General features: G+C 43.9%; 1 protein-coding gene across 1 annotated transcript in view; it reads left to right on the top strand.

Moving 5' to 3' along the window:
- RGS17 (regulator of G protein signaling 17) overlaps nucleotides 1–19,251 on the top strand; it is a 35,256-nt gene extending 16,005 nt beyond the window's left edge. The window contains exons 2-4 of the mRNA XM_066611304.1: nucleotides 8,372–8,461; nucleotides 12,027–12,261; nucleotides 19,063–19,251. Coding sequence (XP_066467401.1) covers nucleotides 8,372–8,461; nucleotides 12,027–12,261; nucleotides 19,063–19,251 — 514 coding nt within the window. The remainder of the gene's footprint in view (nucleotides 1–8,371; nucleotides 8,462–12,026; nucleotides 12,262–19,062) is intronic.
- The last annotated feature ends 8,316 nt before the right edge of the window (nucleotides 19,252–27,567 follow it).

Genomic DNA, 27,567 nt, shown 5'->3' with positions numbered 1-27,567 from the left:
ATTAACACATAGTACTGAGTTCGGGGGGGGGGGGGGACAAAGAAAATGAAAACAAAGTGTAATAGCCATTGTCTAATCCAGTGCTTCCCAAACCTTTTAGCGTCAGGACCCACTTTTTAAAACAACAATCTATCCTGACCCACTACACACACAAAAGAGATCTAGAAAGAAACAATATTAATGATCAGGATCATATGCTCCTGAAGCTGCTAGAGTCCTTATGTATAGTATGCGTGTGTGGATATTTGCTAGACTCCCCCTAGAAATGGATTACAAGAACTGTTTCCCCCAAACCTTTACAGTCAATCCAGGATACCCAGAAAGCTGAACTGGAAAGTGAGATGTGCAGTTAGGGACTTCCAGGTCAGACAAAAGGCTGAAACTGTGTTCACATGTGATCTACACCACTTTCATTACTAGAGAAAATCAGAAAATGTGACATTTTAATTTGGGGGTTTGAAGATTACCTCATACCACTGATTAGCATTCCAGCTAATGGTGTTTTGTTTTTGTTTTTCCTGCAAACTGGGCAACAGTACTTGCAAAGTTTTTTCCCCCCCCAAATATTTCAAAAAATTTTTGTGACCCACCAAAAATCAGCTTGCGACCTACTGGTGGTCCCAACCCCACAGTTAGGGAAACACTAGTCTAATTTGTTACTGTGATAGGAGAGACAGGTTCTGCACATTCAAATCTATTGATTTACTATTGAGGCACATTTCAGCATATAACTTCCACTTGTATTCCTTCCCCCCTCCCTGACTAAAATGTGCTTATCATAAATATGCCTTGCTGTGCCTCTCTCGTTGCTCATCTTTAAAACTCAGGAATTAAGCAACTACTCCAACATGGTGAAAAGAGGGTTTCGTGAAGCCCTCTAGTGGACAGAGTTAGTCCGCTTAGTCCCTTTTCTCTGACATAGCCATAGACAGCTTGGTTTCCCCAGAATTGGGTTTCTATTTAGGGTCATTATGCGTGCAAGTGAGCAAGCAAGCTCATGAGCCCTGTGGTGTGGTGCAGGTGCACATTGCACTTGTCAGAAGTTAGCATAGGGTGGGTGTGTCTTGATTGGGTCGTCTTCCGTCACAGTATCTCTGCTCTAAGTGGCATAATGGGTACTTCACAAAACCTCCTGCATTGTCTGTGTGCACTCAGAAGCATCTCACAGTGGAGATAAAACCAAGTCATATCAGTTGCACTGTATGAAAATGAGACTCTTTTCAGGGACCCAAATGTCCACAGTTGGTACCATCCTTTCCCTTTTCCTACTCCCTGTAGGCATGCTGGGTTTCATTGCATTCCTTCAGTGATACTAATATTCTCACAGGCAGGGAGAATTTGGGCTCCAGAAGTGCTCTTCCACTTGCAGAAAGGCTCTAGCACTCGTGCAGCGGCCATTGTAGAGCCAGGGCAAGTGACTCAGGTGAGAACAAACAAGAACTTCCAATTGAAACTAAGAATACCCCTGCTATTGGGTAAGAGGCACTTTTTCAAGTGGGTGCTCCTTTTTTAGCAGGGGGAGAGTAACTGGCCCACCTCACCCCAGCACTGTCTGTTCTAGTGGCTGTCTGCTGGTATTCATTTGCATCTTTTTAGATTGTGAGCCCTTTTGGGACAGGGAGCCATTTAGTTATTTGATTTTTCTCTGTAAACTGCTTTGTGAACTTTTAGTTGAAAAGCGGTATATAAATACTGTTAATAATTAATAATAATAATACTTAAAAAAAAAAAAAAAGGAAAATGCCTGCTTGGAGTGGGGGAAGGAAACACCATTGATGTTTGTGGCAGGATTGGGACTTTTTCTTTGTGTAAACATTTTTCTTGCTACACAGTTGAGGACAGTAAAGGCTTTAGCAGCACTTCAAATGCTGTTAGTGTTTCTGAGGGATGACTTCTGCCATTCAGTCCCCATCCCCCCCCCAATACAGAAAGGTGTGCAAGCCAGCTCCAAGGATAGGTATCAGACCTCTTTCATTTTTTTAGCCTTTCCCCTTCTTTACTGCACCCTCTCCTCCAAGTACTTCTACAAGCTGCCTTCCAAGAATCCTTCACTTGGGAAGGCAGCCTTGGCTTCCTTGCCTTGCTTCCTGCTCTGAAACTAGCCGAGGCTACTACCTAGCCTTTCTTGGGTTTGCTTATAACATCCCTTTCTGCCCACCCCATGCATGGTGGGTCGCGTCCCAATGCTCCCTGCCGCACCACAAAACCTTAATGGGAACCTTTGGAAGCCACTTCTGGGTCGTGCCAGACCCACAATTCACTCCATTGGTCTCCGTGAGCCTCAGAATGCCTGAAGAAAGTGACCAGAAGCAACTTCTGGCTGACTTCTCAGGCATTCTGAGGCCTGTGAAGGCCAATAGAGTGGGTCATGGGCCCGGCACAACCTACATAAGAACATAAGAACAGCCCCACTGAATCAGGCCATAGGCCCATCTAGTCCAGCTTCCTGTATCTCACAGCGGCCCACCAAATGCCCCAGGGAGCACACCAGATAACAAGAGACCTCATCCTGGTGCCCTCCCTTGCATCTGGCCTTCTGACATAACCCATTTCTAAAATCAGGAGGTTGCACATACACATCATGGCTTGTACCCCGTAATGGATTTTTCCTCCAGAAACTTGTCTAATCCCCTTTTAAAGGCATCCAGGCCAGACGCCATCACCACATCCTGTGGCAAGGAGTTCCACAGACCAACCACATGCTGAGTAAAGAAATATTTTATTTTGTCCTAACTCTCCCAACACTCAATTTTAGTGGATGTCCCCTGGTTCTGGTGTTCCAGAACCTAGAAGCAGTCTCTGGAGGCACCAAGTAAGGCTTTGTGGGGCAGCAGGGAGCATCAGTCACAATTCACCAGGGAGGATGAAGTGGGTCACAGCGCTAGAAAGTTTGGGAACTGCTGCTGTAGTGCATATCTTTTACTATGTTGCAATTAGATCCCAGTCTCATGGAACTGAGACATTGAGGTTCTAGCATCATCTTAACTCAAACATGCACAGTGAGAACTGCAGGCTGCTTTACTTACCTATATTGGAGGAAGAAATAGGAACTGATACTATCCTTGTGGTTACACTGTATAAATCCTGGTAGTATAAAAAATATCAGCTTCACATTGGGTCACAACTACCTAGTTTTACTGGTACAGACTTTTTTTAAAGTGTAACCCTACAACTGACTCTGAATTGCCTTTTTGTTTGTTTTTCAGTAATAAAATGTAGCTCCAATGGTTTCCGTGCACAAATTGTCTCCCAAACATATCACTATGTGAGCTCATTATCTGAAAACAGGACTGGGTCAGATAAATCAGTCAATGGTTAAGTCAATTTTAAAATGGGCAAATTGGTAGCGTTGCTGATTTAATTAGCGTTGCTTGTATCTATCAGCCTTGGCGGCTGCTCTGGATGTCCCCTCTGTGTGAGAATGTGCAGTGTAGCCAGTGATGGACACTAAGGGCTCTTGTGGTGCCTGTTCTCATTCATCTCAGTAGTTTTTGTGCAGGAGACCATCCTGCTGGATTGTGCTTCATTGTAGCGTGAGAAAAGAGGATCCCAAATAAATATTTAACAACATGTTGCTTCTGTTAGGCTGAGTATTTTACACTGTATAAAATCTCAGAACGAAGACAGATATAAGAGCCTAATAGCCCGATCCTATCCCACACCATCCTGACGGATAGTGTGCTGCCTGCTATCGTGGTAGTGGTGGTGGTGGGTGAACAGATAGCCAATGAGAGCTAAGTAACAATTTTTTTTACTTATCTCCCACGAGGCCACCTAACTGCCTATGGATCTCCTTGGACTCACACCAGCAATTCTTCTGGTGTCAGAAGAGAAGAAGGGTGTGGGGTGGATTGACAATTGGGGACAGAATGAGGCATGCACCATTGTTGCTGAGATCCACAGTGGCAGACCTCCCCAGCCCCATGCACTGGGGCAATGGTCAGTGATGGCATCCCCTGTGGGCTGTTGCCACCCCTGCACACAAATCTGCCCCCCCTCACCTGAGGTTCACGGAGCCTTGAGCAACTGTAGGCTACGTCAGGGAAGCTTCCTGAGGCTTTCTACTGTGCTTGCACTTTTCTGGAAGCACAGTTTGCGACCCCATCGGGAGCCTCAGTGAGGCTTCCACAGGAACCTAAAGGCTTGTGCATGGGGCATTTGACCCATCAAATATAATGGGAGGTCTGCCGCTGGAGATGCATTCCCTCAGCCCTCCCCTGCCCCCCTCCCCTAAACTGCTCACAAACTGTTCCTCGCCACCTTACCTGGCCTACAGAGTGTCAGGGTGAGTCTGGTGCTCGCACGGAGCCACTGACCATTTCCCCAGGAGCACAATTTTTGCATCATTGCAGGGCTATTTGCCACAGTGGGTCAATAGATCTACTGTCATAAATGGCCTATAGGATTGGGCCATAAATAATGCTGCAGCACATTTGTGTTCAAACCACTTCTACCTGGAATGTAACATTTCATGTGGTTTGTAGGAGGTGAATTCCTTTTGTATGGGAAAGTCAAATTATAGATTTCAATCCTATGGGTGTATGAAAATAATATTTAGAAATGGCAAAATGTAGTAAAGAATTATCCCTGTATGACATTTCACTAATCTTATCCTCCCAAGCAGGAACTCCAGAAATAACCTCAAAATTTTTGCTCTAGGAGAAATTAAATAGCAACTCTAATCACAGGTTTTACCAGTTTTGCTCCCTGCATGGAGAGTTTGTTCACCAGCCTTGACTCCAGCAGGACATTCAGTGCTGGTAAGAGACAGATGACACTCACAGCTTAGGCCCCAAACATAACTAAATTCTTCCCCCCCCCCCCACCAATGCACGCGTACTGCATCCTATGGTAGGGGAACATTCTATAGTAGGGGGACATTCAGGGGGACATTCAGTCAGAGAGGGGGCATTGCTGGGTGGGGAAGGGTATAATGGGGCAGATTGGGCCTGGAGGGGAGGGATTGATGGAGGCCTCCTCCACTGTAGCTTAACTTCCCTCCCAGACCTCCAGGATTTACACCGGCCTTCACGGATTTGCACCAACTAAATAACTGGCGTGGATCCAAGAAGGCCCATGGGGCAGACTGGGGCTTTACTCACATAAACGGATAAATATCCTCTTACCCCAAGTAGACCTCCGGCCTCTTCCTAACCTGTACTGGATACATCATAGGCCAAGTGGCCCAGCTGTGCCAGCATAGGTTAGGGGGACATGGTAGGGGGACATATGGTAGGGGAACATTCTATGGTAGGGGGATGCACTGCAACCTATGGTAGGGGCACAGTCTCAGAGGTCTCCTCAATGCAAGGGAACTTTCATTCCCTTACCTTGGAGAAAGCCTCCACTTTCCCTATTGGTCTCCTAAGTTTTGCACCAGCTATTTTGCTGGTGTAGAACCAAGGAGTGTAAGGGAGAGGCAAGGGGGATAGAATTCGGCTGCATGCAAGTGCCGCTGACCCTGCCCCATTCTGTCTCCATTCCACCCCCTTTCCACCCAGAAGCATCCTCATTCTTCCCCCTCCCTCTCCCGTCCCTCCCACTGCCTAGCCCCCTTGCTGACTCACCTCGTACCCACAAATGCAATGTCACACACCTCTCATTTGATCCAGGCACTTCTGCCTGGATATCAGTGCTTCTGCCTTGGGGCAATTTAGATAGGATTGAGTTGTCAGGATCCAATCCTAAACACATTTTCCTGGGATCAAATTTCATCAGATTTAATGGGGCTTCTCAGCAGACATGCCTAGGCTTGTGGTATAACAACTTGAGAAACCCTTGGATGCTTCACTAAAGCAGACACCTCCCAATTTCTCTTGAATTTTTTTTGGGGGGGGGGGTAAACTATAAGTGCAATCCCATCATTACTCTGTGCCGGCGTGGTGATTGCCGCACCAGTGTGAGCCATTGTAAAAGCGCAATAAAGTGCTTTTACACTAACTTGTGAGCAGCAGAACCAGAAAGAAGGCCTGCGCTGGCTCGCCACAACCGCATCCAGAGCCCTGGCTGCTGGCATGAGCAGCTAACACACAGAGAGGTGCAGGGGCAGGGGGAGGGAAGTCAGAGAGGGGGCATTGCTGGGTGGGGAAGGGTATAATGGGGCAGATTGGGCCTAGAGGGGAGGGATTGATGGAGGCCTCCTCCACTGTAGCTTAACTTCCCTCCCAGACCTCCAGGATTTACACCGGCCTTCACGGATTTGCACCAACTAAATAACTGGCATGGATCCAAGAAGCCCCATGGGGCAGACTGGGGCTTTACTCACATAAACGGATAAATATCCTCTTACCCCGAGTAGACCTCCAGCCTCCTCCTAACCTGCACTGGATACATCATAGGCCAAGTGGTGTAGGTGAGGATTGGGCTGTGAGTCAGTTTGCTGCATACCCAGCATTCCGCAGTGAATTGCATATCTGTTAGGATTTTTTATATACCCCTGGAAACCAGACATAAGGCTATCGCAAGCAAATGCTGCTTAAAAGCAAAGAAGTATCTTTCCAAGAGGGAAAGGAACACCTATTGCGATTCACCACAATTTATAGATTAATAAAATAGGCTTTTTACAAAACAAAACAAACAAACAAAAAAACTCATATTGTTCCCTTCTGGAAATCAAATGTATTTAGTAATGTGAAGAGATTATTAACCAAAGTGCCTTATATTGCAGTGGTACACATTGGTCTCATAGAGAAGGAATCCTCACACCTTAATATTTAAGGATCCCCAGAGGCTAATGCATATGTTTTATTCATTGACAAGGATGTATAGCTTGGATTAATATTCAGCTGAGGAAAGTATATATGACAAGCTCCAAATATCATTAATAGCATTTCGTTGTGCGTTTTTTTTCATCAACTCAATAATAATCTGACTCTTTAAATATGCATACTGAATGTTAAAATGGCAGCTGAGATAAACAGAGGTTGCATAGCAGCAGTATTTGATGGGTTTTGCTCTAGAACCACATGTAGGTTAGACCAGGGGTGGCAAATCATAGTCTCAGTCTCAAAATATACACATCATGCCAGTGTGCTGTCGCACAAGGCTCCTGTCACTATTTTCTTCCACTCTGCATTTTTCTTGGGTTTCCAGTGGGGCCCCAGCCCTATATCTGAGCATCATGTCAGTCACTATGGGATTCAGAAATGAAATGTCCTGGCTCAAGGGAGACCTGACTCAAGACTCTTGCAGCACAATCCTGAACATGATTACTTGGAAGTAAGTTCCATTTTGTTCAATGAAGCTTACATTCAGAGAAGGGTGTTTAGGATTGCAGCCTTAGATATTGAACTGGGTAGTGGGAGGCAACTCTCTCTGCATTGTAATTGGCCTGCACTTTGCCATTCTACTGAGTTCCTTTGCAGGTGGTGTTAGAAGCATGTACCAATTACAACACAGAGAGTGAGCTTGGAAGCCACTTGCAGTCTGCTTTTGCTCTAGCAGCCTGCCTTCTTGGATCGCTTAATGATCTTTGCTAAATATGAGCGATCACATAACTAATTGCACTGCTCAAAATCTTCGAGCAGATCTAGCTAAAACTGCCTCTCTCAAAATGTATAAAGAGATAAGAGATATATAAAGAGATAAGAAAGAAGATAAGTTTAAATAAATCTACCTTCAGCCTTAACATATGGTAGTTCCGGTCATGCCTTGCTATCCATTAGGGTTCCGTTCCGGAATTGCCAGTGGATAGAAAAAATCAGTGGATACCAAATCAGTGGAAAAATAGCTTTAAAGACCCAAATTTCTTGCTCCTCAATTGTCATCCCAGATTGCATTGGTATATACACTATATTGCATTCAGGCACTAGATGGGTGAATAATAGAATCTAGTGGAATAAAATTATAATTAACAGTGCAAAGGCAGGAAATTGGATTTTGGTGCTTTCTTTCCTTGTTACAAGGCATTTAAAGGTGAACCTCAGATTCAGTGGTGAGTCAAATCAGTGGATACCAAATCAGTAGATACCAAGGTCCCACCTGTATCTCCCTCTTAACAAGTGGTCATTTGTTTCTTTGCTCCTAGCATATATTTAGGAGTAGGTTATGGCAATCCAAACACAAAACAGATTCCCATTTATTGTCAAAGCTGAAATGTTATCACAAGCAAAAATGACAACAGTTGCTTTTGAAAAGTGTTCATATTAAAATGTGTATTCTGATTTTCCTTGCCTTTTATTTGAATAATTGTCAAGTAGAAGATACAGAAGAACTCCTTCCTGTGGTTTTTCAAACACTGGCCTGCATGTGCTAACAAAAAAGACTTCTCTAAAGAGTGCAGGTTCACTTTCAATCTCCACATTATGTTATATATTTATTATTTTAAAATTAATTTTCTCTAGACAAAATAAAGTGTTGTACTACATTGCAGCCTCACTGTTAGGAATGAAGATAGAGGGGACAATACAGGAAGACCAACACACACAACCAAAATGGAGAGCATCCAGGTCATAGAGGAGTGGTAAGTTTGCCATTTGGCTCCTTTGGTTGCCTTACTGTAGAAGTGCTGTAATAAACTAACTGCAGCTTGAATAAGATGTGCAAATTTGCATAATACCACTGTTGTCTTATTTCCTTTGTATAATCTGCCATGGGGTCTCCTATAACCCTTATTTCACTAATAAATTACTCTCCTCTTTTTTTACTCAGTTACAAGAGTTAATTTTGTTGCATGCTTTTTCACATTAGTTTTGTCTCACTTTAGTTACTATATGCCATAAACTTGCAATCTTCAGAGTTTAGGACATGGTTTTCTGTTTTGGGTGTGTGTAACTATTACATGCATGGAACTTCTGAGCTGTGAATGACTATACTGTCCTCATCTTCAGTTCTACATTTTTCTTACCTTTGCACTTCAGAACATTGCCATCTTGTGGACACTACTCTGTTCCTACAACAACACATCATCTGTTAGTTACAAAAAGCGGTTTCTCTGTGTCCAAAGTCCCATGTCTCTGGTCTCCATTATGTTAGGAAAATGGTATTCTCATCAGTTTAGCATCCATTTTCATCAAAGAGCCTACGATGTGCTTGTTTTGAGTCAGTTCACACACATCCTGCAAGTCCCAGCACTAACCAACTCAAGAGATAAAGTGATGTCCTCACTGGTGAGACTTGTCTGTGACCCAAGCGCTCTCCCAGAGATCATGTAGCTGAGTCCTTAAATTCCAGATGTCCTGGCATGTTGGGATAAGAAATTGTAAGGATTATGCATTGAAGGGCAGCCAAACACTGTACGATGCATGTTCCAGTGGGATACAAACTAATGCATATTTTTCCAGCATGCATACCTGACCCTCCCTTCCCTGCCACTGTTATACTTTGCACCATTTTTATACTTACCTTTCGAATCCGAACCATTGTTTGTTCACATTGTCCTGTCAAATTGCTATGATTTGAAAAAAATCCACATATGGTGTAACTCAAGGTCCATGCTGTGATAATTTTAACATACCACACTAGCGACTTTTACTTTTCTTGCTTGTAAAACTACACCTTGGATAATGATTTCCTACTAAGGTTGATATGTGTACTTTAATGAATTTTTAATTTGTTTTCTTTGGTATAATTTTTTGATTAATTTGGTATCAATCACTGATGCACTTTTAAGTGTTTTGACAGGCAGCCCAGTCCTGAGCTGCTCGGTGTGTGGGGTTGCAGCACGCCAAAAATGGCTGCTGCTGCATCCTGTGCGCTCACCGGGCAGCGCCAGCAGCTCCTCGGGAGAAGGGGACTTTCATCCCCTTCCCCCAGGTAAGGTAAGTCACCCCGCGATGGGGCCACTCAATTCTACAGTGACCCAAGGGTCAATGTAGAATTAAGAGCCTCCATGTTGGGCTGGTGGCTTGACACAGAGGCTCAGGATCCAATGGAGAAAAACTCCACTGGTCTCACCTCCCTCCCACCCCACTTCCTCCCCCTGGCATGCCTCCTCCGCGTCTTCTTCCCACCCTCCCTCCGCCTCCCCCTGCCCTGGGATCCCTCCTGCCCCCGCAGCCCCACCTACCTCTCTGCTGCCCAGCAGTCCGTGCAATCGCCGAGTGATGGAGCACTAGTGCTCCACTGGCACTAGCCCTATATCTTCCAGCACTGAACTAGCACCGGCGCTCCACTGGCTCTGAGGACCACAGCCGTGCTGCATAGGATTGGGCCTTAAGTTTTTTGTTGTTTTTATTTTGTTAAAGCAAATGAACTCTAAATATTAATAGAACACAGAGATTACAACAACACCAACGGCTTTATTGTGGCAATTTGTGCAATTTTGCTGCATCCATTTACAATGTGATCAATTGTTTCATCTTTTTCTTTCAGAACCTGTATTGTTGTCGTTGGTGATGATGGTACATATTTACACACACACACACATCATTGAGCAACTAGGGACGGGCAGACAAAATGACAGTTATGTATGAGCACCAGTAGGTGGTAGGGAGAAAGACCCAGTTGGGAATTTCTGTGGATCACAGTTTCACCTGTGGTTGTGGATCCAATTTTAAAGGCATGTAAGCCAGATGCCATCACCATGTCCTCCAGCAAGGAGTTCCACAGACTAATTACATGCTGGATATAGAAATATTTTCTTTTGTCTGATCTAACTCTCCCGTCACTCAATTTTAGTAGATGTCCCCTGGTTCTGGTGTTGTGTGAGAGGGAAAATCCACTCTATCCACTCTGTCCATCCCCTGCATAATTTTATATGTCTCAATCATGTCCCGTCCCGTCCCCCCGGCACCTCTTTACTAGACTGAAGACTATCAAACACTGTAGCCTTTCCTCATAAGGGAGGTGCCCCAACCCAGTAAACATTTTGGTTGTTCTCTTCTGCACCATTTCTAGTTCCACTATGTCCTTTATAAGATATGGTGACCAGAACTGGACGCAGTACTCTAGGTGCAGCCATACCATTGATTTGTACAATGGCATTATAATATTAGCTGTTTTATTCTCAATCTCCTTTTTAATTATCTCTAGCATGGAATTGGTCTTCTTCACTGCTGCCGCACGTTGGTTTGCCACTTCCATAGAGCTGTCCACCAGCACTCCAAGACCTGATTGTCACAGACAAATCTCACCTGAGCTGCAGAGCCAGTAATTACATTCTGCACTCTGACGGTGCTATGCAAAGTTATTTTTTGTAGACCTTGTGACTAATAAATATAAGTCTCATATGGAAAATAAGAAGCACTGTATGACATACATTAACCAACACCATGCCTACATTCCGAACAAGTGGTCTTGTTTCCAGCATTGTTTCAATACATTCAGTGGGGAAATTGTAGTGGGGTGCGCTAGTGAAGAGGTGGCCAATCTTTGATCGTGAGAAATACATTGGAATTGTATTGTGAGTCAGATTATCTGTTCCTTTGAACGCAGTAGTTATTTTATCAAATCCCCATGGCTGATTTTGTATGACAGCATTTATAGCAGTGTTGGCTGCCAAAGTACCACAATCGGAACAGAATATAAACATCAATTTTAGTGGTTGAGCTGATCACAGAATCCACTCTAAACCCAAGTTCTGTACTCACCACCAGGTTCTGTGCATCTCTCCACTGCAAATCCGAGTCACTTCATGATGAAAACTGGTTGTATGAAGCTGCTCTTAACATGGACTTTAAACTTCCAACGTCATTGAGCTCTAGTCAGTCCTTTACTGATCACTATTGACTAGAGATGATTATGTGGAGGGGGAGGGAATAACGTTTGCCTCTTTGTTTGCCTTTGGCATTTTGAGAATTTGGCACTTTCTGCCACAATTTTAATTTCCAATAGTATGAAAACAGCCTGAAAAATCACACAGAAAGGCTTTTCGCCCCAGTCGAGGGTGGTCCCAGTCCAGAGAAAGACTCTTCAACAATACTGGAACCTATTAGTTGTGAATAAGCCCAAGTGATTTCCAATGAATGAAAGCATTCATTCTCTGGCTTCTCTGGCTCAAGACTGGTGTGCATGACATAAACATGAACCAGCAAATGAAACTATTTCTGTGAAATCAAGAAGTGCCTTCTCTCATCACCTTTTTGCAGCCAAAACCCTACTGCAGATGAAATTCTGTCCTGGGCTCAAAATTTTGACAAGATGATGAAAACACCAGCTGGTAGGAATGTCTTCAGAGAGTTTCTTCGAACAGAGTACAGTGAGGAGAACCTCCTCTTCTGGCTGGCGTGTGAAGACCTGAAGAAGGAACAGAACAAGGAAGCTATTGAAGAAAAAGCAAGGCTTATATATGAAGATTACATTTCAATACTTTCACCCAAAGAGGTAATGCTGCAAATCCTATATTGGCATTCATAGATACAAGGGCCTTGGATGGCTTAAGGCCCAATCCTATCCAATTTTCCAGCTCCGGTATAGCCATGATGCAGTTCCAAGGTAAGGGAACACATGTTCCCATATCTTAAGAAGTTCCCAGTGACTGCCTCTCCACCACAGGATGCGGCTCACATCCCACTGGCAGAATTACATCAGCACTGGAAAATTGAATAGGATTGGGCCCTTAAGCCCCTCAGGTCAGAAAGAAAACACTAAGCCTACAGGAGAAAAGTTCCTTCTGAATTGGATGGGGAAAAGATACTGTAACTGAGAAACTCTTTACAGTCATGCCTTGTAACCAATGTAACAGAAAAAATTATGTGCTAGCAGTTGTATAGTCAAGTGACAATGCTATCTTCGCATTACCATGGGTAATAAAGGCATGAGAAGGTTTGAGGTGATGCTTGCTTTCCTCCTGTCATTCAGTGAAAATCTTCTGTAGGACAGGAAAAAAGCAGCACTATAAAATATTGAGGTGTATCCGAACTAGCACAAGTTGAAGGAAACTGAGGGCCCAATCCCATCCTCTCCCTCCCCACGCTGATTTAGGCATGCCAAAAATGGGCATACTTTGTCCAGCAAGAAGGTGGATCACGAGGCTTCAGAGGGGAAAGGGAAATCATTTCCCCTTACCCGCTGTAAGCATACCACTCTGTAATATAGGTCTTTTCAGACCTACACCAGCTCTGTTGCTGGCACAAGTCCAAGGAAGGAAAGGGCATGGGGAGGCTTGCAAAAGAGGTGATAGGTTCTAGTGCACACCATTGCCATTGAATCCACCCCTCCCACAACCTCTCCATTTCCATTCCTCCCTCTGCTGCACTCAGTTTTTCCCCTTTCCCACCCACCTTCCACCCTAGCTACTGTTTCACCTGCTCTGGCGGGCACAGTGAGGTCTAGCAACATGCCCCGGCCAGCAGCCCAAACCTGCATATGATTGGGCTGTCTGAGAAGATGAATCTCAGGAAAGGTTTTTCCTTAGGATCTGGGACCCCTTTGGAACAGAATGACACATGGTACATGGACATTGGAAGGGGAAGAGGTAATTTGCTGAAAACCGAGGCACCTTCCACTCAGGCAAGTTGGTACTAATGGGAGCTCATTTTGCAGGTCAAGTAGAGCTTGCCAGGGACCTGATTCAGATTGGGACCATGATAAAGACAAAGGTCCTGATCCAGATTGAGCCCCTGCAGGTTAACTTACATAGAAGAAACAGGCACATGGCTGCATGCATGTTTATGTTTAGACATAGACAAATGCCTCAGTAGGTCAGGCAAACTAAATAGGTACAAACATTTTTGCTTTTAATTTGCACTGAATAATAGCAGTTTGTTTCACATCAGTCATAAAACTCATTAAGTACTAGGCTAATAATGAATATAAGAACATAAGAACAGCCCCACTGGATCAGGCCACAGGCCCATCTAGTCCAGCTTCCTGTATCTCACAGCGGCCCACCAAATGCCCCAGGGAGCACACCAGATAACAAGAGACCTCATCCTGGTGCCCTCCCTTGCATCTGGCATTCTGACATAGCCCATTTCTAAAATCAGGAGGTTGCACACACGCATCATGGCTTGTAACCCGTAATGGATTTTTCCTCCAGAAACTTGTCTAATCCCCTTTTAAAGGCGTCCAGGCCAGATGCCGTCACCACATCCTGTGGCAAGGATTTCCACAGACCAACCACACGCTGAGTAAAGAAATATTTTCTTTTGTCTGTCCTAACTCTCCCAAGACTCAATTTTAGTGGATGTCCCCTGGTTCTGGTGTTATGTGAGAGTGTAAAGAGCATCTCTCTATCCACTCTGTCCATCCCCTGCATAATTTTGTATGTATCAATCATGTCCCCCCTGAGGCATCTCTTTTCTAGGCTGAAGAGACCCAAATGCCGTAGCCTTTCCTCATAAGGAAGGTGCTCCAGCCCCGTAATCATCTTAGTCGCTCTCTTTTGCACCTTTTCCATTTCCACTATGTCTTGTTTGAGATGCGGTGACCAGAACTGGACACAATACTCCAGATGTGGCCTTACCATAGATTTGTACAATGGCATTATAATATTAGCCATTTTGTTCTCAATACCTTTTCTAATGATCCCAAGCATAGAATTGGCCTTCTTTACTGCCGCTGCACATTGGCCGACACTTTCATCGATCTGTCCACCACCACCTCAAGATCTCTCTCCTGATCTGTCACAGACAGCTCAGAACCCATCAGCCTATATCTAAAGTTTTGATTTTTTGCCCCAATGTGCATGACTTTACACTTATTTACATTGAAGTGCATCTGCCATTTTGCTGCCCATTCTGCCAGTCTAGAGAGATCCTTCTGGAGCTCCTCACAATCACTTCTGGTCTTCACCACTCGGAAAAGTTTGGTGTCGTCTGCAAACTTAGCCACCTCACTGCTCAACCCTGTCTCCAGGTCATTTATGAAGAGGTTGAAAAGCACCGGTCCCAGGACAGATCCTTGGGGCACACCGCTTTTCACCTCTCTCCATTGTGAAAATTGCCCATTGACACCCACTCTCTGCTTCCTGGCCTCCAACCAGTTCTCAATCCACGAGAGGACCTGTCCTCTAATTCCCTGACTGTGGAGTTTTTTTAGTAGCCTTTGGTGAGGGACCGCGTCAAACGCCTTCTGAAAGTCCAGATATATAATGCCTATGGGTTCTCCCGCATCCACATGCCTGTTGACCTTTTCAAAGAATTTTATAAGGTTTGTGAAGCAAGACTTACCCTTACAGAAGCCATGCTGATTCTCCCTCAGCAAGGCCTGTTCGTCTATGTGATTTGAGATTCTATCTTTGATGAGGCATTCCACCATCTTACCCAGTATAGATGTTAGGCTGACCAGCCTATAGTTTCCCGGGTCCCCCCCTTTCCCTTTATAAAGATCGGTGTGATATTTGCTATCTTCCAATCTTCTGACACCGTGGCCATTTTGAGGGACAAGTTGCATATTTTACGAGTAGTCAAGAGATTAGCAACTTTATTCTTCAATTCCTTAATAACTCTTGGGTGGATGCCATCAGGGCCCACTGACTTATTGATCTTTAATTTATCAATGAGGTCTGAAGCATCTTCTCTTTTAACCTCTATCTGACTTAACTCCTCGGTCAGGAGGGGCCATTCGGGCAGCGGTATCTGCCCGAGGTCTTCTGCCATGAAGACAGATGCAAAGAACTCATTTAATTTCTCTGCCATCTCTAAGTCTCCTTTTATCTCCCCTTTCCCTCCCTCACCATCCAGAGGGCCAACTGCTTCTCTGGCGGGTTTCCTGCTTCTAACATATTTGAAGAAGCTTTTATTATTCCACTTAATGTTGCTGGCCATGCCTTCCTCATAGTCTCTCCTGGCCTCCCGTATCACCTTCTTACATTTGTTTTGCCACAGTTTATGTTCCTTTTTATTCTCCTCATTAGGGCAAGACTTCCATTTATGGAAGGAAGCTTCCTTGCCCTTTACAACCTCTCTAACTTGGCTGGTTAGCCATGCGGGCACCCTCCTAGCTTTAGTGGAGCCCTTCTTTCTTTGTGGTATACACCTCTGGTGGGCCTCTATTACTGTTGTTTTAAGCAGCCTCCATGCACTCTGGAGAGATTGGACTCTTTTTATCTTCCCTTTCAACCTCCTTCTAACCAGCCTCGTCATTTGAGGGAAGTCTGGCCGTCGGAAGTCAAGGGTTTTTGTGAGAGATTTGCCCGGTATTCTTCCCCCGACGTGCATGTCGAAATGGATCGCAGCATGATCAGTGTTCCCCAATGGCTCCGTAACATTGACACCTCTAACCAGGTCCTGAGTACCGCACAATATTAAATCCAGAGTCACCTGTCCTCTGGTGGGCTCAATGACTAGCTGCTCTAAGGCACAGTCAAGGAATCCTTTTTGTGACCATAACACAAATTGATCCAGTCAATATGAGGATAATTGAAGTCCCCCATGATTACAACCCTGTCCCTCCTTGTCACCTCCCTGATCTGTTTCCTCATTTCAAGGCCCCCTTCCGATTTCTGGTCTGGAGGACGATAGTACGCCCGCAGTATTACATCGCTCCTCAGGCCTGGTAATTTAACCCACAGAGATTCTACGGTGGAGTCGGACCCACCTTCAATCTCTACTTTGCTGGATTCTATCCCTTCCTTAACATAAAGGGCCACCCCACCTCCAACACACCCCTCCCTGTCCCTCCTGTAGAGATTATAGCCCAGGATTGCTGTATCCCACTGATTTTCCTCATTCTACCAGGTTTCCGTTATGCCCACTATGTCAATGTTTTCCCTTGTCACCAGACATTCCAGTTCTCCCATCTTTGCTTGGAGACTTCGGGCATTTGCATAAAAGCATTTGTACATGGAATGCCCCAGGATGGGCTGCATATTCGCTCCTTTGTCCCCGCATCCTCGCACTGTGCCAAACCGTCTATCACATCCCATCATGCTACTATTCCCAATTTCTTCTCCTACTCTGCCTTTGTCTTGTTATTCCCTAACCTCCCCATCCTTGTCCCATAGGGATGAGGAGTCCCGAACCACATGCCCCTCGGCTCCTGTCAGCCTTCCCCCAGGGTTCAGTTTAAAAGCTGCTCTGCCACCTTTTTAATGTTATGCGCCAGCAGTCTGGTTCCATTCTGGTTCAAGTGGAGCCCATCCCTCTTGTACAGGCCCTGCTTGTCCCAAAACGTTCCCCAGTGCCTAACGAATCTAAACCCCTGCTCCGTACGCCACCGTCTCATTCACGCATTGAGACCCCTGATCTCCACCTGCCTAGCTGGCCCTGCACGTGGAACAGGTAGCACTTCAGAGAACGCTAGCTTTGAGGTCCTGGCTTTCAGCTTCCTACCTAATAGCCTAAATTTGGCCTCCAGGACCTCCCAGCTACACTTGCCCACATCGTTGGTGCCGACATGCACCACAACCGCTACCTCCTCCCCAGCACTGTCTACCAGCTTGTCTAGACGAGAAGTGATGTCCGCAACCTTCGCACCAGGCAGGCAAATTGCCATGCGGTCCTCACATCCGTCGCAAACCCCCCTCTCTATGTTTCTAATAATTGAATACCCCACTACAAGAAGCCCCCGACCCCCCCTCCCGCCGAGGAGTATCCTGAGTGTGTTCAGATACGGGCCCATCCCTTGGAGAAGGGGTCCCCCCTAAGGGATTTTTTCCTTCCTCTCCAGGATGATGTCCTCCAGACCTGAGACTTCCCACTAGGGCAGCTGAGGAGCTGCACACCTGAGGCTGGGACGAAGCCTGATCATCCCCAGAAGTCTCCCCACGGCCCTTCTCTGCCTGCCTCTGCTTCTCCAGGTCGGCCACCAAGGCTTCAAGGGAGCGGACGCGTTCCCTGAGTCCCTGGAGCTGCTTGCACCGAGGACACACCCATGACTTATGCCCCAGAGGCATATAGTCATACATGTTACACTCGATGCAGAACACTGGATAGCCCCCACCCTGCTGCTGGCTGTCTGACTGCATCGTTTTTTGTTTTTTATTTAGGGGTACTTAAAAAACCCTACACTGGTTTGCTACCCTCTTCTCAAGGGAAGAGAAAGGGCGGTATCTGGGGCCCTGGCTTCCTCGTCCTGCTGCTGAACTCGCCCAGATGCTAAACTCGCGGTGCCTTACCTGGCACTTGGTTCCCAGAGGCACTGGGTTCCCAGAGGCCACGTGCGCTTCTGCAGAGAGGCTCACGCGGTGGCAGGCACTAGCTTTATACCCCTAGCTAGCTCCTCCTCCTTCCCTCCTTGCTGATTGAAAGGGGGGCTGGTCCTCCCAGGTGAGATTACAAAAGCTCAGGAAGGCAAAAAGCTGTTGTTGGGCTTAATCCACTCTGCAGGCCCCTGAATGGGTTGCTTGAATTAGCCTAATGGGGCTCTTATCACCTCCTAAAGGTGACTATGCTAAATTGCCCTATCTGGTTGGGAACTGGCCCTTCCTAGGTTCTTACCCTACTGTTTCAGTTCTCTTAGGCGGGACTGTTTTTTAACCTCAAGCTAGTTTTTATTTGACTTTGTTTGTTTATTTATTTATTTATTTATTTATTTATTGCTCTCACCTAGATCCTGTGTCCCAATTTACTGAACTGTTTAGATTATGTTCTAACTTAGATTAAGTTTAATTTGGGTTAAGTATAGGGTTAATTTAAAACAAAGTAGAAAAACTTGCTTTCCACTTTATCTTCCTCTGTTTTATTTATTTTTCCAAGTGCCTGACCCTTGGGCTCTTACTCACGAGTAGGACTCTGCTCCTGCTCACAGTAGGCCTATGTACACACCTACGTATTTTTATTGCCCTCACCTAGCTCCTGTGCCCCAACTCGCTGGACCTTAGATTCCCTCCTTTAGGTTAGATCAGGTGCTACCTTAGGTGGAGCTAAATTTCAATGTTGATTTAAGGTTGATTTAAAGTTGGAAGACAAGGAGTTAGAAAGACAAAGAGTTAGAAAGAATACACTTACCTTCTCATCCTCCTCATCTCCTCCAAAACTCAGAGGTCCACTTGCCTTCTCCTCGCCCAGATGCTAAGCTCGCGGTACCTTACCTGGCACTTTGTTCCCAGAGGCACTTGGTGTCCCAGAGGCCACGCACGCTTCTGCAAATATCTTTCTTTGTACTCAAGTTCCCAGTGAACTCAGTGGGACTTACTCCCAAGTACGTGTGTATAAGACTGCAGCCTTAAAGTAATATGGATAAGTTCATATGCTTTAATCATATTAATGTTTAATCAAAATCTTTTCATCTTCTTGTTAGGTTAGTTTGGACTCACGTGTGCGAGAAGTCATCAATAGAAATTTATTGGACCCCAACCCTCATATGTATGAAGATGCTCAACTTCAAATCTACACATTAATGCACAGAGACTCTTTCCCAAGGTTTTTGAATTCCCAAATTTATAAGTCTCTTATTGAAAGTTCTATGGGCTCTACTTCAGAAACTTAGGCCTAATTTTTTTGGGGGGAGGGTTGAAACCATGACTTAGCTTTTTAGGGTGTAAGAGGACTATTAGGATGAAGACAGACGTAACTTTTTTAGAGCAGTGTGGCTGCTCTGGAAGCACACTCACTGCGTTCAATCCAAACGTACTTTTCCTTTCCAGGGTTCTCAACCCTTAAAGCAGAAGCCGGTTGTGCATGGTGCTGATTTGTGCCCCTCCCCCATGATGTCACCAAGAAGCCTCCCCTGCAATAGCTGGAACAGTTTTGCGCATGGGGGAAAAAAGTTTTCTTTTTAAATGAATAAGGCAAACACATGGACATCCATTTTTAAAATTTTAAGAAAGGAACAGTCCCCCTGAAGTTAAGGAGGGGGAGCAAGACAGATACCTGAATCAGCACAGTTCACTGTTAGCATATCCGTCATTTCCGTTGTGAAGCTGAGAGGAAGCCAGACTCGCCCCACAGCTGAGGGATGTGCTGCAAGCTCTCTCTTTTTTTTACATCTGTTTTCACCCTAGTAGTTTAATAACATCTGGAACTGAGTTCCTGGAGAACTGCAGTTTAGCACTACTCAGGCTACTGTGAAGAAAAAAAAATACACATAATGGTCTTTGTCTACATTTACCAAGGTCCTTCATCCTTGAGTTGGGAAGGGGAAAAAACAGATTTGCCAAATCACACTTGTTCACACATGATTCACAACTGCGGTCAAGGTTGCAATGACTTACTTGTCATTTGATGAAGAATTTCCTTGTGTATCCTCAAACTGCATGTGCAGAGCAAAACTGCTTCACTTACCATTTAGTTGTTGCAATATTTAATACAACAACGTAAGTTATATCTATATTTAAGCACATTTTGTGCAACATGGTCTTACAGTACAAGGAAATCATTGCGTGAACCAGAGAGTAACTTATATTTTTAAAAGTGCACCAACACTGGAGGAAGCTACTCCTAAGGTTTTGTTAATTGTTCCAAGCTATGGAGAGAAATCCACTGTTATGTAAGACAGACAGACTTTCTCTGTAAGGGAGAGGGAGAGAGTTATTTAACACCATTTATTTAAAATTCAAAACAGGAGATTCCTCTGGTTGTTGACTGCCAAAACTGTGGTATTTTCGTTACAGAATTTGGAAATATCAAAAAACAACAAAAAGCACAATCCACATGAAGGGATCCATGTTGGGGTGACACAGTCGATGCGCTGATATTGTTTTTAAATGTTATAAGAACAGATAATCATTGTAACATTTCAAATGTCAGATACTGTACGATTTATTAAAGACTGGCTCTCCAGTTATCTAACACTGTTGTGTAATTTTATGTAATTCAGCAAAACACAAAAGAAACAGAAAAAATACCCATATATACATATAAACAAGGTTGATCATTTTAATCTTTTAATTAAAGAAAATTAATAAAAATGCCTACATGTAGCATTTCAGCCCATGCTGAGGACTAGCAACTTGCCTGTAAGATAATTTTTCTTAAAAGTGCTATTGTCTGAGATGGAAAGTTTGTGAGTTTCCCACAAACTGGAACAAAAATTGTTTTTTTAAAGGGAAGTCTCAAGAAGATTAACATATTCTGACCCTCCTAATTTTGAAGGATTCCTTGTAAGGTAAAAAGGAAAATATGAAGATGTAATTAATGCCAAACTCAGATTTAACAGAATAATGCCAATAATGCCAATGTTCTCATTCTCTCTCTTTTTAAACAATAACATACTTTTCTAAGCCCTAGAATAAAGAAGGGAGCACAGGACTCAAACCACCTTGAGCTCAGTTCATGAGGGGTGTCATTTGCACAAGCCATTCTGGAAGGAATGTGGGTTTGTGTGAGAGTCATTGTGCTCTTGTGTCATTCCCATTCCCTGCAAATTCACAATGGAAAAGTTCCCAGGGTATTGCACCCTTTGCTGCTAGTTTAGCTTTATAGGTAGCTGTTTCACCTTCTTTTAAAACTTTCCTGATCTTGATATGCACTTTGATCTTAAAAAGAAATACGTGATTCACAAAACGAAACAAAAAAGATCTCCCTTCTTCATATTTCTAAATGAGACATTTCCTTTAAGCAACTTGTTAAAACAGATAAGAGAACAGATAAATGTCAAAGGGCCTAATGTTTGGAGGGATCATATAGACCTGATTCTTCACCCTTATATTGACCAGTTCATGTGAGTGGTCCTAATTTTATTTACTTTTTAAAAATTGCTGTGGTGTTAACTGAGTAGGATTTGGTTCTCAAATATTAGCCCCTTTTCTGGAAGTTATTCCTCTGTCTAGAGCCAGTCTCTGAGTTCACCACTACATGGATGCAATCCACTAAGCATGCTGGTATATAAACCCCATTCATTTAAGGGGTATTTATGGTGGAACAGGAGTACTTTATGTCTTGCCCTCCAAAGCTCTGTTGCAGTGGCTGGCTGGACTCTGAACCAGCCTTGTTATTTGTTTGTAGGGAATAACTTACAGATCGAGATCTTCCCACCCCAGCCCTAAACTTCTGTGCCAGAGGTCTCTTTTCAGCGCCAGCAGCATAACATAAGGGGAGGGGTCTCTGCCGTTATGCCATGCAAAGTTCTGCGTACCCCATCTCAAGTTATTATGTACTTCTTAGCTGGTGATTAGGTAATTCATTTGTTGGGGGGGGCAGTTTTATCCCTTCTTTTTTTTACTACCTCTTCGTTTTTAATTTATTGAAGACATGTGAAAGGGCAGACATGGGGACATTCTACTTATTATTTTACTTGAAATCTGTATGCTTGTAGACGGGGAGGGAGGGAAATGTGGACAATTTAGCTTTCTTAAGCTCATTTGGTTTTGTAACTTCTATAGAATTCAGGAGATATGACTTAAAAGGGCTATTCTTTATTCCCTATGCAACTCTTTTAACTGTTGTAGTGTTTGACAAAATAGGGTTTAAAAAAGATATATATATATATATAGATATATATAGATATATATAGATATATATATAGATATATATGAGACAATTCTGCAAAGCAGAAAACATAGTCTGTTTACACTGGCGCTGCTGACTATCCTACCATACTCAGCACTTTTAAATATTGTTGTTTATGAAATTGTAGTTTAAAAATGCAAGACAAATTATTTATAAAGGACATTCTTTTAATAAATACCTGTCTGTCTGAAAAGCTATTGTGTTATGATATACTTTATTCATGTTGGTTAGTTATTTACCATTATGAATAAATTTTTAAAAGATATTGGTAAAATAATATCTTTAAGGATGTTTACAAAAAAAAAAAAAAGATTTTTTTTCCTAAAGGAGGAGGTAGGGGGAAAAAATCAGCAAAGAATTGCCTCCTTCAACTGTGAAATGCTCATAATGAAATAAATTTAACATACATTTTTTTTTCCTAACTAGAATTAACTGCGGTATTATGTAGCTATAGCACTGCAGTTAAGGTCATATTTACTATGGTACTTTGCATATACAGTACCCTGTCTGTATATATTTATATGGTGTGAATTCAGATTTGTTACAGTTTTGAGACACAATTATCTCTGGTGCACATAACTAGGTTCTATGTAATTAGACAATATTGCATGTAGACAACTTTCAATATTTAGACTTCATATTTTTGATGTTACTATTTGATGGTGACCTGTTAATCAGAAGCTATCTTTATAAGATACTTTTACTATGGTAGGCGAGTTGTCAGTTTGACAGGATATCTTTTTTGAGGAAATGTAATCAAAAGCTAAAATACAAGGGCCTAACAATACAGTACCATCCGGAATTCTAGCGGACTTCCTTTTATCTGTATTTGGAAAAAAAAAATAGCATTTGAACCAATGTTTCCGAAATTGGATTAGTGTGTAATTGCAATGAGATTGTGTTGATTATTTCAGTCCAAACCCTTATTTGTAAGGGATTTGTAGATTGACCATATCGACACTCCATATTTGATATGTTCTTCCTAGGAGTGAATGTATATTTTAAATCTGTCAAATACGCCTTTTGCCTTTTTTTTTTTAACATAACGCAAGTTGTTTGTGTCAAAATTCTATGACTACAAGAACAGTCAGATACGTTTCATGCCAGTTTGCATACCTCAAACAAATCTGTTTTCTGCAATGAATATTGGCAGTGTTTTAGACCATAACATAATCTCATTGCTCTCAGTATATTTGCAAAATGTGAGCAACCAATGATTAAATTTCTAAAAAAAGATGATTGTGCATGCGCTATAAGATAACTTTTTAAAAAAAATAAAAAATGCCTAATTATACTTATTACTTATAGGCGGAAATAGATAAAAATGTATTTACTTCTCGTTTTTGAACTTTCATGAGACCACACGTATTCAAAATAAATATAATTCTTTTGATTAAAAAAAGTGAATAAATTATCTATACAATCTGGTCACGCAAATGCCCATACATGTCTCTTATTCGTCAAAGCATGTCACTGTTTCTAAGTTCCATTCACCTTTTGACTGAATGAAATGTGCTCTGTAGTAAGAGTGCTCCAAGGATTAGATTGTCAACCCATAACTGACCAGGAATCAGCATAATCTCCAGCATAAATCTCCAGGGGATTACTAAAAACAATCCTGGAAATTTTAACAGGGCTTTCTTGGATTAATGTCATTGGCAGTGCAGTTCTACACATGTCTATTCAGAAGTAAGTGCCACTGAGTTTATTGAAACTTACCTCCAGATAAGTGTGAATAGGATTATGCCAGTGCTGGAAAGTTTGTTAGGATTGCGGCTTTAGGATCATAGACATAGGTTCAAGCATGCCCTTGCATGAGTGGAAGGCACTTCTGTTCCCACAAGGGGGGGGGGTCCCTGATTTTTACTGTTTCCCCTTCTCCACTACAGTGCCCTATTCTACATCCCATGCCATTCCGGAGGGTCCCCAACTTACTAGAGCACTTTTTTGAGGGCATAGTGGGCTGAAGAGGGAGAAGGAGGTGGGAAATCTCCATTCCACAAATGGAGATTCTCCACTCACAGAGATTAAGATTTAAGCCATCATTTTTGCTCCTCACCTATGCTACACCATTTCATATTTCATTCCTTCTAAACTCAGATGGTTCAGTGCCTATCAGTTTGGATGCTTAAAAGGGCCACCCAAAAATAAGGTAGTAGTTTTTACATACTCGGAGGACTCCTTTTATATACAGAAGTATATAAATGCATACATTGAAAAAAAAAATGTTCTCAATGACAGACCATGACAGCATGAGCTCTAAAACCTAGGGTTGATGAGCTAAGAGAGTCATCCAATTGGATGGTTTATTACTACTTGAGCCCCTTTACCTATCCTCTAACCTGGTTAGGTGGGCTGGGGAGACTAACCAGCTGGTATATGTCAATCTCAGCAGGACGGCTGGCCAGAATCCTTTGTTGAATGACTTCCAGCCAAGACAATGAACAAGCACATAAGGTTTGTCAGGTGTGCCATGTGGGGATGAATTCAAAGAGGACAAGGGCTGCAGGAGGACATCTCAGCAGCTTTTAGGATGCATGGGCGAGAGGGTTAGAAGTGTCCAGAAATACGCCAAAACAGAGGATTTCACTACAAATAGCGTTCATGATTACATTACTACATGAACATGTAGTCTTTATATTTATTTTCCCTCCCTCTGTGTAGCAGTGATCTATGGCATTAATTAACAGTCCATAATGATGTGATTAACTGTTTTCAGATACTGGTAACTCTTGCTTTAATTTGCATGTTTTCCAATTACAGGTCCAGCCTATTTATACACAGATTTGACTCAACATGATTGGCCCCTGCAAATGAGAAGGAATGTGCTGATCCCTGGAGAAGGGGAAAATGCATCCCTTTAAAATCAGTTTTAAAAACTGAACAGTCCTTTAACAATAGCCTTGTTAATAAGAGAGAGAGAGAGAGAGAGGGCAGCTGGCTGACAATCCATCAATCCTTCTCTCTCCAGGCGACCCCTTCCTTCCCCCTGAGCACATGAAATAAAGGTGATCACTTTGCATTGGTGAAGGGAGGGGCTGAGTGAAGCGCCTTTCTAAGGCTTGGAGGAGGATTGATTGATGGATTGTCTTCTTAATGAATCTTATCTTACATCAAAGGTCAGCAAGGCTGTTTTTAAACCACTGAAGAAAAAAAACTTTGTTTTTTAAATTGATTTGCCATAGTACGTTTTTTGCCATCCAAGTGAGAGCTTGGAACCCAAGCGAATAATGAGGCTCAACCTGTGGTGTGATTTGCTTGTGCTCATTCTACTTGTCTGGAAAGAAGGGAGGAGCAGAACCCTAGCCCTGAGACAGACTCACAGGTATTCCACTCTTCCCTCCCTCCTTCCCTGCAGACAGATAGGATGAGCACCAGCAATGGTATGTGGCACTTACATCTCTCACAGCGCAATTCTATACTTACCCTCTGCTAGCGCAGCAGCTGCTGCACCAGCCTAGAGCAGCACTCACCACAGACCACTGCGCCTGCAAAAACCCATCCCCGTTGCCAGTGGCGCTTCCTGTCTCACCGCACTGCGTCTTGTCTTGCTCTCCAATCTGCACAGAGTGCTGCTCTGAGCAGCTGCTTCCGCTGCCCCAGCAGGTTTTGCGCCTGGATTTCCAGGCAGACGCGACTGCCCGGAGTGACACTCTCTACAGATTGGAGGGCAAGATAAGATGCTGCATGTTGGAACCATAAGCACCACTCACAATGGAGATGGGTTTTTGCAGGCACTGCATTTGGCCCACGGACCAGGGTTTGGCACCTGCTGGCCTACAGTGTTGCAAATATGCCATAAAGCAAGTGACTAGCGTATGCAGAGCCGGTGGAAAGGCCTGCGCTGGTCTGCTGGTGCTGCATCCGAAGAAGCAGTTGCCGGCACAGGTAAGAAAAATAAGTGGTGCAGGGTCTTGGGGAGGGTTGAGGGAGAGCAGAATGGAGGCAGGGAGGGGGTGTTGCTGGGTAGGGGAGCTCAACATCCTTTCTGGTGGTCACAAAAGGTAACACTCCATTTTTCACAGCCAGGCCACCACCACTAGAGACAACAGGCCATGGCTGCGCACCAGTGGCCTTGCAACAACTCCTAGCACCAGTAAGTCAATGTGGAGGGAGGGAGGCAGGGATGGGTGGAAAGAGGTGGGGAGGGTTGTGGCGGAGACTGAGGAGATTGAAGATGGGAAAGGGTAGTATTGGCAGCAGCATTGCTACAGATATCTATCCCTCTTCCTGGCCTTGATCTGCCTTCCCAGCCTTGATATGGCACAGGTCTGAGTAGACCCAGCAGGGCAGCAAAGGCTTACTCCTGGGCTAGGGAACAAGCGTTCTCTTACTTGAGGAGAGTTCTGGGACTGCCCGCCCCCAGGATGCAGTACATGCCCAGTGGTGTGGCTGCATCGGTGGTGGGGGATTAGGTAGGATTGGGCTGTAAGTCATCTAGATCCATTTCACACTTCTGCCAACCAATGTTTTCCCCATCCTATCCTTCTGCCCCTAATTTTATGTTCCTACATGAAGGACTTAACATTTGACACTATTGAACTTCATCTTATTGGTACAAGCACTGGTGAAGCCTGTCAAGAACATTTTGAACCCTAACACAGTCTTCCAGGGCATTAGCTCCCCCACCCCCAACTCTGTGTCATCTGAAAAATTTGACCCAATCCTAAAGATGCCTAGTACCACTGGACACAAGAGACCACCTTGGGAAAGCTGCCTTCTCAGGTTAACAGAGGATCCCAAGATTTGGGGGCTCCTCTTAAAACCAATGAGTAGTGGTAAATGAACAGTCTCGCAGACAAGTCAACCCACGACCTTCCAAGTGAACTGAGACCAAGTAAGTACTGTACAAGTAAAAAGGGGGTTCTTAAAAGATTAAAGAATCAAAACAATGGAGGGAAAAGATTAAAGACTCAAAAAAGCAAAAGAAGAAAGGGGGCAAATGTTGACAAGGATGCTAAAAGACAAGCCCAAAAGCCATGGTCCTCACTTGCAGCTCCAGGTGTTTCCAACATTGGACCTGGGCAGAAGTGCAAAGGGAAGTGTGTGATCCCACTTTTTATAGCCTGTGGGTGATAACCAGGTTTCACCTCTGTGATTGGGCAATGGGGAAACAGGGCAGTTACCCCAGTTCTTAGATTTCCCACTCTTGGAAATCAAGTGGGCTTCACAGTCCAATTAACTGGCTCAAAGCCAAGTTCTTCGACTGCCAGCCAGTTGGGGAAGAAGAAGATGTTCAGCAGTAAACAACGAGGATAATTACTCCTGCTGAGCTAAAGATGCTGAGTCACCCCAAAGGTGCTGGAGTGCTAGAAACACCCACGTGAAAAAGGAAGCAAAACAGGGGAAAATTTGG

Source organism: Tiliqua scincoides, chromosome 1 (assembly GCF_035046505.1).
Source record: "Tiliqua scincoides isolate rTilSci1 chromosome 1, rTilSci1.hap2, whole genome shotgun sequence".
Lineage (NCBI taxonomy): Eukaryota > Metazoa > Chordata > Lepidosauria > Squamata > Scincidae > Tiliqua > Tiliqua scincoides.
The sequence above is the reverse complement of the archived record's forward strand: the minus strand, read 5'-3'. Positions and strand labels throughout refer to the sequence as shown.